Raw genomic sequence first — 13,887 nt, 5'->3', positions numbered from 1 at the left:
CAATACCAACAAATTATTTCAAAGAAGTATCGGGCGTGTTAATTGATGATGTTCTTGACATAGTAAATTCATCATTAGATACGGGGGTCTTCCCAGACTGTCTTAAGACTGCTGTAGTTAAACCCCTTCTTAAGAAACATAATCTCGACTCCTCGGCTCTTGAAAATTTTAGACCCATCTCTAACCTGCCTTTCGTAAAGTTCTGGAGAAGGCAGTCATTATGCAGTTAAATGACCACCTCAATAAACATGCTATTCTTGATAAATTTCAGTCGGGTTTTAGAACAAATCACAGCACAGAAACTGCACTCGTTAAAGTAGTAAATGATTTGCGAGTGAATGCAGACAGAGGCCATTTATCTGTTCTCATCCTCTTAGATCTGAGTGCCACATTTGACACCATTGATCATAATATTCTTAGAAATTGCCTTAGTCAATGGGTGTGCCTCTCTGGCAGTGTCTTAAATTGGTCTGAATCCTCCCTGACAGGGAGAACTTTCTTTGTTAGTTGTGGGAATTACAACTCAAAGACACCTGATATCCAATATGGTGTTCCACAAGGCTCTATCCTGGGTCCGCTGCTCTTCTCAATCTACATGCTTCCGTTAGGTCAGATTATCTCAGGTTACAACGTGAGCTACCACAGCTATGCTGATGACACACAGCTGTACTTCTCAATAGCACCTGATGACCCTGATTCTCTCAATTCACTAACACAATGTCTGACTTGTATCTCAGAATGGATGAATAGTAACTTTCTCAAGTTAAATAAAGAGAAAACTGAAATCTTAGTGATTGGCAATAATGGATACAATGAGGCTATTAGAAATAAACTGGATACATTAGGATTAAAAGTCAAGACGGAGGTAAAAAGCTTAGGGGTAATTGTTGACTGTAATCTGAATTTTAAATTGCATATTCATCAGACCACTAGGACAGCATTTTTTCACTTAAGAAACATAAGTAAAGTTAGACCTCTTATATCACTGAAAGATGCTGAGAAATTAGTTCACGCGTTTGTATTCAGTCGACTAGATTACTGTAACGCACTCCTCTCAGGACTACCCAAAAAAGACATAAATCGTTTGCAACTAGTGCAGAATGCAGCTGCTAGAATCCTAACTAGAAAAAGAAAATCCGAGCACATTTCTCCAGTTTTAATGTCACTACACTGGTTACCTGTGTCATTCAGGATTGACTTTAAAATTCTGCTTATGGTTTATAAAGCCTTAAATAATCTCGCCCCATCTTATATATCAGAATGTCTGACACCTTATATTCCAAATCGTAATCTTAGATCCTCAAATGAGTGTCTCCTTAGAATTCCAAGAGCAAAACTTAAAAGAAGTGGTGAGGGGTGGCCTTCTGCTGCTATGCACCTAAAATCTGGAATAGCCTGCCAATAGGAATTCGCCAGGCTGATACAGTAGAGCAGTTTAAAACACTGCTGAAAACACATTACTTTAACATGGCCTTCTGATAACTTCAATTTAACTTAATCCTGATACTCTGTATGTTCAATTCATCATAATAACTATTCATGGTGGCTCTAAAATCCGTACTAACCCCTACTCTCTCTGGTTTTTTTGTGCACCATCTACTCAAAGCATCATGATGTTCCAACAATGATGGATGGATTTAAAGGCAGAAGTCTACGTGACCATCATTTTCAAGTCCTTCTGTGAGAACCCTAAATCCAAAGAGGGCTGTTTCATTTATGTTAGGTAGAATGCCCAGAGGGGACTGGGCGGTCTCATGGTCTGGAATCCCTACAGATTTTATTTTTTCTCCAGCCGTCTGGAGTTTTTTTGTTTTTTCTGTCCACCCTGGCCATTGGACCTTACTCTTATTCTATGTTAATTAATGTTGACTTATTTTATTTTCTTACTGTGTCTTTTGTTTTTCTATTTTTTTATGTAAAGCACTTTGAGCTACTGTTTGTATGAAAATGTGCTATATAAATAAATGTTGTTGTTGATGTGTTTATGGATATTGAATGCACAAAAACACACATGCACAATAGATCTGTAAAGGTGGGCATGGCCAGAAGTATTAAGACACCCCCTTTACCAATCTGCCTGTCTACAAAGCTTTTTTAACTTGTTTTTGACTCAGTGTCTTGTTTCCAATTAATAATGTTTGAATTAGTGTAAGACGGTCTAATTTGACGTGTAAGAAATGTAGTCATTTACTTCATGAAATAAATATAAGCGTTATATAAAAGAAATATGTGAAATACTTGAAATATTAAAATGTGTGTTTTCATTTAAATATTCACAACTGTAATCAAAATCCATAAATTTTCACCCTCTGACAGGGGCCTACTAGTATAGGATCAAAACTCGAAAATAACATCACATTCACATTCACTGGCCTTGAAAAAGCCTAAAATGAGACCCTACATGCTTCTAATAAAATAAAAATAAAAGGAGGAATACCCTTGGAGGTCAATCATCACCCCGATAGCGGATAGTAGACGTCACGTAGTATACGTGTACCAAATTTCAGGTCAATAGGTCAAACGGTTTGCGAGCTACAGGTGATTTAAAATCCTGGACAAAGGGACAGCCACGGTAGCGTGTTATAGAAGAAGATTACCAATCCCCTTATTGGTCAAAGTTTTGCAAAAAGGAGTAACTTTAAACCCTTGTGTCCCACTACGAGGTGATCCCCTGAGGTGGGTTGATGTGTCCTGCACAACTTCAAGTCCTTCTGATCATTTTTGCTGAAGACACCTATTGGTTTACTCTTTATCATAAGGGTGTTGTTATTTGCATAATTGTCCAAATGTGGCCTAAAAATGAGGGTTTTTTTTTTTTTCAGCTCTTGAGGGACAAAAACAGCGGGAACCCCAAAAAACACTATCTTGCTTAACTTGACTTGACATCAAGACGAGTCAAATGGTATATCATATGAGGGGATTTTCTCATACCAGTGAGTCAAGAGGCGCTGGACCAAGAAAAACCTGAAGTGATTTCAAAGCGTTCAAAAGTAATTTTTTGAACCCAATATTATAGAAGTTTTTTTTTTTTTTGCAAGTTGATTTTCAGAGGATGAGTGGTTTCTCATTGTTGCTATAATTCATTTTTATCTCTGATTGTCTATTGTTTTCTGCCTATTGAACTCAAAATTTAAAAAAAAAATTTAAATTCATGCCTCTTTGTAACTTGAACTTTGCACTCACCTGTCTCTTATTATTTTTCAGTATATTAAAATGTCCTTGGGGCGGCACAATGGGGCAGTGGGTATTGCTGCTGTCTCACTGTTTGGAGACCTGGGTTTCACTTCCCGGGTCCTCCCTATGTGGAGTTTACATGTTCTCCCTGTGTCTGTGTGGGTTTGTTCCCACAGTCCAAAGACATGCAGGTTAGGTGCATTGGTGATTCTAAATTGTCCCTAGTGTGTGTGCACCCTGTGGTGGGCTGGCGTCCTGCCCGGGGTTTGTTTACTGTCTTGCGCCCTGTGTTGGCTGGGATTGGCTCCAGCAGACCCCCGTGACCCTGTAGTTAGGATATAGCAGGATGGATGGGTAAAATGTCCTTCTCTTTAAACATCTGTGATAGACTAATGCCCCATCCTGTTTTTTCCAGCCTTTTATTTGATGCTTCAGTTATTTGCCCCAGCCTTACGCAAGCATGAATGAAACAGTTTTTTAGCATGCTGTGCTCTCTAGTAGATTGCTCTACTCTGCTAGTTATGTCATTTTTCTAAAAGCAATTACCTTATGTAGAAAAGTATAAAAGATACTTTACACTATGGGCACTAAACGTGTTCTCCATTATGTTAAAAACAACCTCAGGGCTGCATTATCTGCACATTATAATGATTCAATATCTGTCTGACACTCCTCTTTCTTGGAAAAGCACCACTGTGATCTGTTATTTATCATACAGTATTTGGATATAGCTAATAATTTTAAATCCATCCATCCCGCTGAATCCTAACACAGGGTCACGGGAGCCAATCCCAGCGCACAAGGCAGGAACCAATCCTGGGCAGGGTGCCAACCCACCGCAGGACACACACAAACCAGGGCCAATTTAGAATCGCCAATCCACCTAACCAGCATGTCTTTGGACTGGGAGGAAACCGGAGGAAACCCACACAGACACAGGGAGAACATGCAAACTCCACGCAGGGAGGACACGGGAAGCGAACCCGGGTCTCCCAACTGCGAGGTAGCAGCGCTACCACTGCGCCACCGTGCTGCCAATTTTATATCTCTATTTGATATTTCCTTGAAAAATTTGATATTTAGGAAATTTAAATCACAATTAGCTACAGAACTTCCACATCCAAAAGCTAACAACAACACAAAAATATGTTTATCACATGATATTATAAAAGCATTTTTCATGTACTGCAGTGGGCTGGCGCCCTGCCCGGGGTTTGTTTACTGCCTTGCCCCCTGTGTTGGCTGGGATTGGCTGCAGCAGACCTCCTGTGACCCTGTAGTTAGGATATAGCGGGTTGGATAACGGATGGATGGATGGATATTTCATGTACACACAGTACATCTAACTGTACTCAGTTCTCACTGTTATTTATAAGATAACTCACTGTTACAAAAATATGTAATAAACAAAATAGTGATAACAAACTGTTTGAAGTGACTAAAATTTAAAAAATGCTCCAGCTTTCCAATAAGCTAACCAAATGCACCAGAATGTTACAGCAGGCGTATATTTTCTTACTTGTTTGGTTAACAAGCAGTTCTCTTCACAGTCCTCCAAAGGTGTGTATATATTGTTTTAAGGTAAGTCCTAAATTGGCACAGGTATAATTAGATGTTTGCATGCATGTCCTGCGACTAACTTCCACCCCATGTGCTATGCTGTCCACCAGCTCCCTGCAACCATGATGTGGACAAGCTAGGTCAGGTCAGGTTGGAGACCATGGACTGACACTGCAGGTCATGTATCTCATTTGGGACTCTGTGAGCAACCACTCATTTGACACAAAGTCAAACCAGCAGTACTGAAGGATTCTCTGAAGTGACACAGTACCGAAGGAGTCCAGTCTTCGTCTCAGGTCACTGGATAGCATCCATGTCTCACAACCATATAGCAACAGAGGAAGCACCAGGACTCTAAAGACTTGAACCTTCATCCTTTTGCAAAGATATCCAGCAATTTCATGACCCCCAATGTTATCCCAATCTGTCAATTGACTTCATAGGAAGAGCCATCAGAGACGTCAATGTCACTGCGGAGGTAAGTAAACCTCTCAAAGAGATCGACATTCTCTCCACTGACAGACACACTGCTGATGGCTGTGCCTAAGAGGTCATTAAAAGCCTGGCTGTTGGTTTTCATCAGGACATTTGTAAGCCCAGACACTCGGACTCCTCATCCAGTCTCTTGAGAGCCCCAATCAGAGCCTCCATTGAGTCTGTGAAGATCATAGCATCACTAGTAAAGTTAAGATCCGTGAATCTTTCTTCACCAACAGATGGCCCTTCAGCCGCTGGACCCCACAACCTTGCTCAACACAAATTCCATGCAAACACTGAAGAGAGTAGGAGCAAAAGCACACTCCTAACGAACCCCAGAGTCAACTGGGAAAAACACAGAGGTTCTGCCTCCACTCTGCAAAGCACTCACAGTAGCAGTGTACAGGCCGGCCATGATATCCAGCAACCTTGAGGAGATCCTGCGAAGTCTCAGGATGTCCCACAGGTCAAACGCTTTACGAAAATCAACAAAGGCTGCAAAGATACTCTGCTGATATTCGTCTTTGCGATCCATGAGAACCGACAGTGCCAGGATGTGGTCGATAGTAGATTTCTTAGGCGTGAAACCGGACCACTCCAGTTGCTTGTAGGTAAGCAAACGAGTAAGAAAATTGATGGATGATTATTCTTTAATCATAATAATAATAATAGATAAATAAGTAACTTTCACTTTTTAACTAGCCTCCTGAGTTTGCGTGCGTCAGATGGATTGGCATCTTATCTAGGAAAGGTTTTTGCATTCGACATGCCAGACATCCCTTGGAAATTCTAAACTGAATTAACCGACTCTGAACAATATTGTGTTATTTTATGTTTTCTCATCCATCCATCCATATTTTACATCCATTCATTAATCTGTAGAGTCGCGAGGAAGCTGGATAATTTTACCTTAAACACAGCAACTGTCCATATCAAAGCATTAAGAAAACTTACTGGTGATGAATAAACGAACAGCACCGACGTCCTCGATCATCCCGTTTTCATACAAGTGGATGCTGTAGATTCCGGCATCGTCTTTTTGCAGTCTCGTGAGCTTTAACGTGCCGTCCCCATCCACCTCACATCGGTTTTGTAATTGCTTGAAGCAAATGGCTGACTTCAGTTTATACTCTGCTACAGTGCTGTTGTCCTTCTTCCATACAAAATGGGAGCTATTGAACATTCTCCAGAGCAGGGGGTTGAATTCAACCGAGTCACCTTCCTGCCCTTCTTCCTCTTCAAAATAATCAGTTTCTGCATATTAACAAACAAATGAAATTACTGTTAAGCTATTGTTGTTGTTAAAGATGTTTTATAATTTTATAATTACATCTGGTTGTCACCCTGACATTGCTAGACTGATCCCAGTGAAGGTGCGTGTGTGTGTGTTCACCTTGCGATGGACTGGCGTCCTGTTCAGGTGTTGTTCCTACACTGCGCCCAGTAACTGCTAATATGTGACCCTGCCTTGAATAAGCAGGTTAAGAAAATGGAGGGATGGCGCATAATCCAGGAACATTCCTGCATCCCGGCTACTGACTTGTACCTGAATTTGTGTTATCCATAACCCTGGCCAGAAGAAGTGGACCTGAAACTGAATGGACTGGCGTTTAGGTGTCAGGTCAGTGTTTTCAAAGTAGTGGGGAAGATTCACTTTAATTAAAACCATGCTGTTCCTAGATTATTTGTAACTGTATCTTACTAGCCCCTTCTATATTAGGAATTTAAATCTTTGTGATGCCTAGTTCAGTGGCTCCCATTTTATTTCCATCTAGTGCAAACTTTCAGTTGAAGGATGGATGTGCAGCTACCATTCACTCTAAAAAACATACAGGTTCTAAAATGGCATTTTAATGTGCTGTGTTGTTCCTTGTTGATCTGCTACAGTACGTACTTGACAAACAACCATTTCATTCTGTGAAGGGTTCTTTTCATGTAAAATTGTTTCTATGGACTTTGAAAAGGTTCCTAATATGACGACAAAACAGAATTTTTGAATGCATAGTAGTCTATTAACAGATGATGCAAACCTGAACTTGTCCCAAGTTATTGTATAGAATAAGACTCTTTTTCAATTTCAGGAATCCAGTGATATTTCATAAATCTGTTACTATCTATCAATGGCTACTTATCAGACCTGTTATGGATCCAAATATAAAGTAGTGTTCTTTCTGGAACCTTCTTGTGGATTGTTGTTTTGGGGAACTAAAACTGTTTCTTCTGGTGCATCGCTTTGAAGAACCATATTGACATCTTTATTTCTAAGGGTTTTATTTCTAAAAAATAGAAATCAACAACTTACCAAGGATGATTAGCTCAAAATACTCAGCATCTAAAATTGAGTTGTTGCCATCTGATTGCTCCACTGTGTAAGTGCCAGTATCATTTTGTTCAACGTGACCCAGCCTCAGAGTTCCATCTTCGAAAACACTATATTTCTTGTCCGAAATTTTAGAAACGTCAGGAACAGAAAGATTTTTTACAAATATGACACCTGTGTTACTCTTTTTCCAAATGATGCTCTGAGTATTATTTTGAATTTTATTCTTTAAATACAGAAACAGTGGTTTCTTTGAAATCCCATAAACTGTTGGAGCTATAAAACAAGAAATATGAAATGGCAATAAATAGATAAATAAATACATTAAATAAATCAATAATTATTGTTATGAATGAATAAATAAAAAGAATAGGAAAAAGAAGAAGATTCAGACATTATACTTGAACTGCTACAGTCATCCGTTGATATCCTGCATGCTAAACACACTGATGTTCTCTAAATTTAGCTTCCTTCAAACTGGCAATCAGTTTGACACAAAATAAAATTCAAATTTAACATCGTAAATAAATCTTGGTCTTTCTTTCTTTCTTTTTTTCTTTCAAAGTGATTCACAATTTGCAAACTTATATAGAACAATGGTGTGTAATGAATGCACTTTGCAAAATTGTTAATGAGGATTGTGTTTTTCCATTGTGAATTAATTATTATGAAACTCTGGCAGGGTATACAGTTTATATATTATATTATATTATATTATATTATATTATATTATATTATAAAATATATATATATATATATATAATATAATATATATAATATATAAACTGTATATAGTTTATAATATAATATATATATATATATATATATATATATATATATATATATATATATATATATATATATATATATATATATATATATATATATGAGGATCTTATTTTTGATGTTTTCTTTGTTGATGGTTAATGTTTAATAAAAAGTATATTCAAAACTCAAACTATTTCTTTCTTCAATAAGGTCTCAACAGAATTGATTACCGAGATCACGTATGTCCATTATAAATTTAACACAAAATAAGAATCGGCCTAAACATCAGAAATAAATTATTTTCTTTCTTTCTTTCTTTCTTTCTTTCTTTCTTTCTTTCTTTCTTCAATACAACTTTGAAAGTATTGATAAGGGAGAGACGTGATCTTGATTATCAATTTTACACACAATAAGACTTAAGTTAAACATTGAAAATAAATCAGATTTTCTTTCTTTGTTTAAAACGCTTTAAAGGTATTGATAGAGGACATATGACATTCTGATAACCAATTTCACACAAGGTAAGACTCAAGTTATACATCGTTAACAAATCATGGATTTTCTTTCTTTCTTTCTTTCTTTCTTTCTTTCTTTCTTTCTTTCTTTCTTTCCGTCATAAACGAATTGATCATCAAGATCACGTATCTGCGTTATCAATCGGACACATGTTAAACATTGGAAGCAATTCTTGGTGTTTCTTTCTTGTATGAAAACTGAACTTTGCGAGCCGTATTTTCTTACGTTTAGAACAGTGCGACCTCATGAAAGAGAAGACCGCGGCCTACAATTTTACTTTCTGATAAGTATAAGACAAATCTCATTTACACGTGAAAAGTGCAGACGAAGTCGTCAAAGCACCGACGAGTGTATTCGGGCATCGCTTACCTGCTAGATAGACGCCATAGACCGCTTTGCTGAGGCTCTTGCCTTCCTTGCTGTAAATATCCACTGTGTAATTTCCAGAGTCGGTGTTTCGAGTTTTACGCAACAGCAAAGTACCATTTGGAAATATTTGTACTGACATACTATTGGAAAGGAGTGTACCGTTTTTTAATTTTGCCAGGAGTGTCTTGTCCTTTTTCCATGTAATTTCGTGAATTTGTTTCTCTTGCACTTCTTTTTCCAAGTGTAAAGTAAGCGAGTTTCCCATTTCTGAATGCACTGTAGAAAAAGTGCTAGCTTTTGCTGTAAAAATATAGCAATATAACAAACAAAAATATAAATAAACAGATGTGTGCATACTTGTACACGTTCACAGATTTAAGTCATTAATTAATAGATCATAATAAGAAAATTGACAAATGACAGCAAGTATAAAGACCCTGAAATACGTGTGCTAATTTAAACAGCCTTATACTTATGCATATGTTTTTTTAAAGACGTAAATCTAGTAATGTCAACATCTCATTGTGCTGGTGATGTTTAATTGTGTTCAAAACTTTGTTAATAAAGGGAAATTTTAAAGAAGAGAACGAAAGTATTGCAGCTTGCAGTTTGTAAAGTAAGTAAAATGCGACATTCAGTGACTGCGTTGATCTTAAAAATAACGATCGTATAAATTGCACGGTGCTGGGTTTTGTGGTTTCTTGCAGAGCCATTACTTGACAAAGAACCATTTGACTCTGAGAAGGCTATTTATTTAAATAGCTTTGTGTGAAATCAGTTTTTGGAGTTTGAAAAGCTTCTTAATATGTGAACAAACCCGGAATCTTAGGCTACCTAGACCAGACTACAGCAGATCAAAATCTGAACTTAGCCTGTGTTATTGTGTAACAAGACTCACTTATAAAACCAGAAACCCATTGGTTTCTCAGAAATCTATACAATCTGTTCATGGTTATTTAATGAATCGATTACAGATCTAAATAAAACTTTCCTTTTGGAACTTTCGTGTGGACGGTTCTCTTGAGAACCAAAACTGGTTTCCCAATGGCATCGCTCTGAAGACCAACTTTAGCACCTTCATTTTTAAGAGTGTTTTATTATGGAAGACGTGTTGTTGTGAAGAAGAGACGGCCGCACGGTCAGAAGTGAGGGATCACGGAAAGCGCAGCCTAGCCAGACAGCACATGAGGCACAAGTATATATTTGGTCGAATAAAAATAAAAGTGTTTTATTTCAGATTCATTATTAATATCATTGATCAGTTCTGTATCGTTGATGATTATTTATAAGGTGCAATGAGCATCAGTCCAGGCGTGGCTGCTGCTTTGCGCCGCACCATCTACAAGCCTAAGTGCAGATTTCTACACTTTATCATAGACACAACACATAGAGATTCAGCAAAAACGTGCTTACCAAACAAAGACGAAGAAATCATCCATTTGAGGACCAGTAACAATAAATAGACGTTCATGTCCTTCTAATAGTAGTGCACGGTTCACCATAAGTTAAAAAGATGAAATCGACTTGGATACCTGCATGTCAGAGAAGTGAAACTCCGGCGGTGTTAGCAAAACCAAACCATCCTGCATATAAAAGGACTTCCTCACTTAATTCTAGCGGAAGATAAAATGAATCATCTAAGCGACAGGATCTTGAGAGAAATCATATTTGCACAGGTTTATTTTAAACACTAAGAGCACAGCTTTGGTTGACCGTATCTGCATATACGTGTTTTCGAACTAATATTTGATGATGTATACACTCTTAAAAATAAAAGTACCACATTTGCTCTTCAGACCAATGCCATACGCAACCAGTTCTGGTTACCAAAACAGCCGTCCACTTGAAGGTTCTAGAAGGAACTTCTTATTTGTTAAGATGTGTAACAGACGCCTCACTTATAGCCACCAATAGATGATAGCAAATTTGTGAAAATACACTGGATTCCTGGAGTTTGCATGTTCTCCCCGTGTCTGCCTGGGTTTCCTCCTGGTGCTCCGGTTTCCTCGCACAATCCAAAGACATGCGGGTTAGGTGACTTGGCGATCCTAAATTGTCCCTAATAATAATTTTTGCATTTATATAGCGCTTTTCTCACTACTCAAAGCCCTCAGCAATTGCAGGTTAAGGGCCTTGCTCAATCAATCAATCAATCAATCAACATTTATTTATATAGCACATATTCATACAAAAAAAATGTACCTCAAAGTGCTTTACAAAATGAATAGAGAAACAGAAGACACAATAAAAAATAAACATAAGTCAACATTAATTAACATAGAATAAGAGTAAGGTCCGATGGCCAGGGTGGACAGAAAAAACAAAAAAAAACTCCAAAGGCTGGAGAATAAAATAAAATCTGTAGGGGTTCCAGACCAAGAGACCGCCCAGTCCCCTCTGGGCAATCTACCTAACATAAGTCAAACAGTCCTCTTTGTATTTAGGGTTTTCATGGAAGGACCTGATCATGATGGTCACGTAGACTTCTGGCTTTCAGTCCATCAATGCTGGTGCATCATGATGCTTTGAGTAGGTGGTGGTGGCGCAGGCCGCCACCACAAAGAACCGGAAAAAGAAACAGAAGAGAGAGTTGGGGTCAGTACGGATTTTGGAGCCACTGTGAATAGTTATTATGAAGAAATGCTCAACGGGATTCGAACCGGCAACCTTCCGATTGCCAGTCCTCAGAGTCACCACTCCGCCTTCCTAGTGTGTGCTTGTTGCGTGTATGCTTGTGCTATGCGCTGGGCTGTTGCCCTACCTGGGGATTTGTTCCTGCCTTGTACCCTGTGTTGGCTGGGATTGGCTCCAGCAGGCCCCCGTGATGCTGTGCTTTGGATATAGCGGGTTGGACAATGACTGACTGACACTGGTTTCCTGATTTTAAGAAGACCCTTAATGAATATATTAATGGCACAGGCTCAGTTCAGATTTTCTTGATCTGCTAGTATCCCGCTATCCACATATTAGGAATCTTTCTCAAGCACAAAGAACCAATTTTATATGCCAAGAACCCAGGAGTGGACTGGGTCTCAAAACCGGCCTGGGCATCATTCAATGAGTGAGGTGACAAGGTTGACCCACTCAGCCCATCATTCATTGCAATTTTCTTTAGAATTTGTGATGAGTACGTGGCTCACTATTGCTATGAGCCTATGATATGAACTCTATCTAAACTGTGCATATAAGGGGAGTCGGACAAAACAGCAGGGGGAGATGAGATGGAGAGGCTCCCAGTATATTTTCGGGAGAGTGGAGCCATCCTGCTTCAACACAATTGGTTGCAGCTGTGGGTCAGGCCAATGGCAGTGAGGAGAGGAGGATTGGACTAGGAGGAAGTAAATGGGTGTCCGATCGAAAAGAAGAACCCACAAACCCAAGCCTGGGTAGACTTTTAAGGACTTTGAACTTTAGAATGGACTTTTTATTTATAACTGAATTTAATATCTGTTGTAAAGTTCTTATTCATGTGATGTCCTGTTTTTAGAAGGGGACATGAAATTTTGGATTTAGTGTTGGGGTATTTTGTGCTTTGTTTATTGAATAGATTGTAGCGCAATGATAGGGCCATTCCACGGACCTGTGCCACCAGTTACACTGGATTGGTAGAAGCATGGAGCCTTCCCATGCAACTAGCGGTTGGGCATGTGATATAGTGAGTCCGTAGCTTAGTAACTGGTGCTCAGTTTTATAAAGTAATCAACAGCTGGCTCGATCTCCATGGGTATGCAGGCTTGAGCAGCTTCATGGAGTTAGTGCAGTGATTGAGATGGGGTGTCCCCCAAGTGGTCAGACTTGACTGCCTCTTTGGCTTCATGTTGTTTGCATTAGAGTCGCTGCACCCACAGAGGCATATAAGGGCGAGTTTAACAAGAGGGAGGGGGAACCTGAGATAGAGAACCTCCCAATAAAGTTTCAGGAAAGTGGAACCAAACTGTTTCGACATAAACTGTTTGTGATTAATGGGTCAAAAGAAGCACAATGCCTGAACAAACTAATCAGGAAAGACTGCTCCATCACAAGGAGAACCTTGGACACATTGGAAGCTGTTGTGGAAAAGATGATTATAAAAAAAAATCCCCTCCATTCCCTCAAAGAGCTGCTCTCTTGGATCACTTTTAGCCACAGGCTTATTTCACCACAGTGTGCTAAGAATCGTCACTTAGAGGTCTTTTCTGCCCCCTGCTAACAGGCAATTCAAATCTTCCACCTGATGTACTCTTTAAGATCATTTTCAAATTTCTGCACAACATCCATCCATCCATGCATTATCCAACCCGCTATACCCTAACTACAGGGTCATGGGGGTCTGCTGGAGCCAATCCCAAGGCAGGAAACAAACTCTGGGCAGGACAAACCCACTAGGGACAATTTAGGATCACCAATGCACCTAACCTGCATATCTTTGGACTGTGGGAGGAAACCCACGCAGACACGCGGAGAACATGCAAACTCCACGCATGGAGGACCCGGGAAGTGAACCCGGGTGCCCGGCTGTGAGGCAGCAGTGCTACCCACTGTGCCACTCTCTGCACAACATACATTTATTTATTAACTTATTTATTGTTTGATTGGCTATATTATCTGACCTGTTGGTCTGCATCCTTGTTTTTTATGTTTCTACTGCTGTATGCATCTGAATTTCCCCTTGGAATTAATAAAATTATTCTAATATAATGTAAGCAAATGTAATGTAATACAAT

At 39.0% G+C, this 13,887-nt stretch overlaps 1 protein-coding gene across 3 annotated transcripts in view; it reads right to left on the bottom strand.

Moving 5' to 3' along the window:
* Positions 1 to 10,811, bottom strand: part of LOC120542624 — a 31,094-nt gene extending 20,283 nt beyond the window's left edge. For 2 of the 3 annotated variants that reach the window (XM_039775207.1, XM_039775208.1), the window contains exons 1-4: positions 10,598 to 10,808; positions 9,185 to 9,484; positions 7,514 to 7,807; positions 6,166 to 6,465 (exon numbers count right to left, since the gene is read on the bottom strand). In XM_039775207.1, coding sequence (XP_039631141.1) covers positions 6,166 to 6,465; positions 7,514 to 7,807; positions 9,185 to 9,484; positions 10,598 to 10,655 — 952 coding nt within the window. In that variant the 5' untranslated portion in view covers positions 10,656 to 10,808. Of the gene's footprint in view, positions 1 to 6,165; positions 6,466 to 7,513; positions 7,808 to 9,184; positions 9,485 to 10,597 lie in introns of all 3 variants that reach the window. The other variant, XM_039775209.1, reaches the window with a different exon arrangement.
* Between the last annotated feature and the right edge of the window lie 3,076 nt (positions 10,812 to 13,887).

This window comes from Polypterus senegalus, chromosome 13 (genome assembly GCF_016835505.1).
Source record: "Polypterus senegalus isolate Bchr_013 chromosome 13, ASM1683550v1, whole genome shotgun sequence".
NCBI classification, from domain to species: domain Eukaryota; kingdom Metazoa; phylum Chordata; class Cladistia; order Polypteriformes; family Polypteridae; genus Polypterus; species Polypterus senegalus.
Note: the sequence above shows the minus strand (reverse complement) of the source record. Positions and strands in the feature narration are given on the sequence as shown.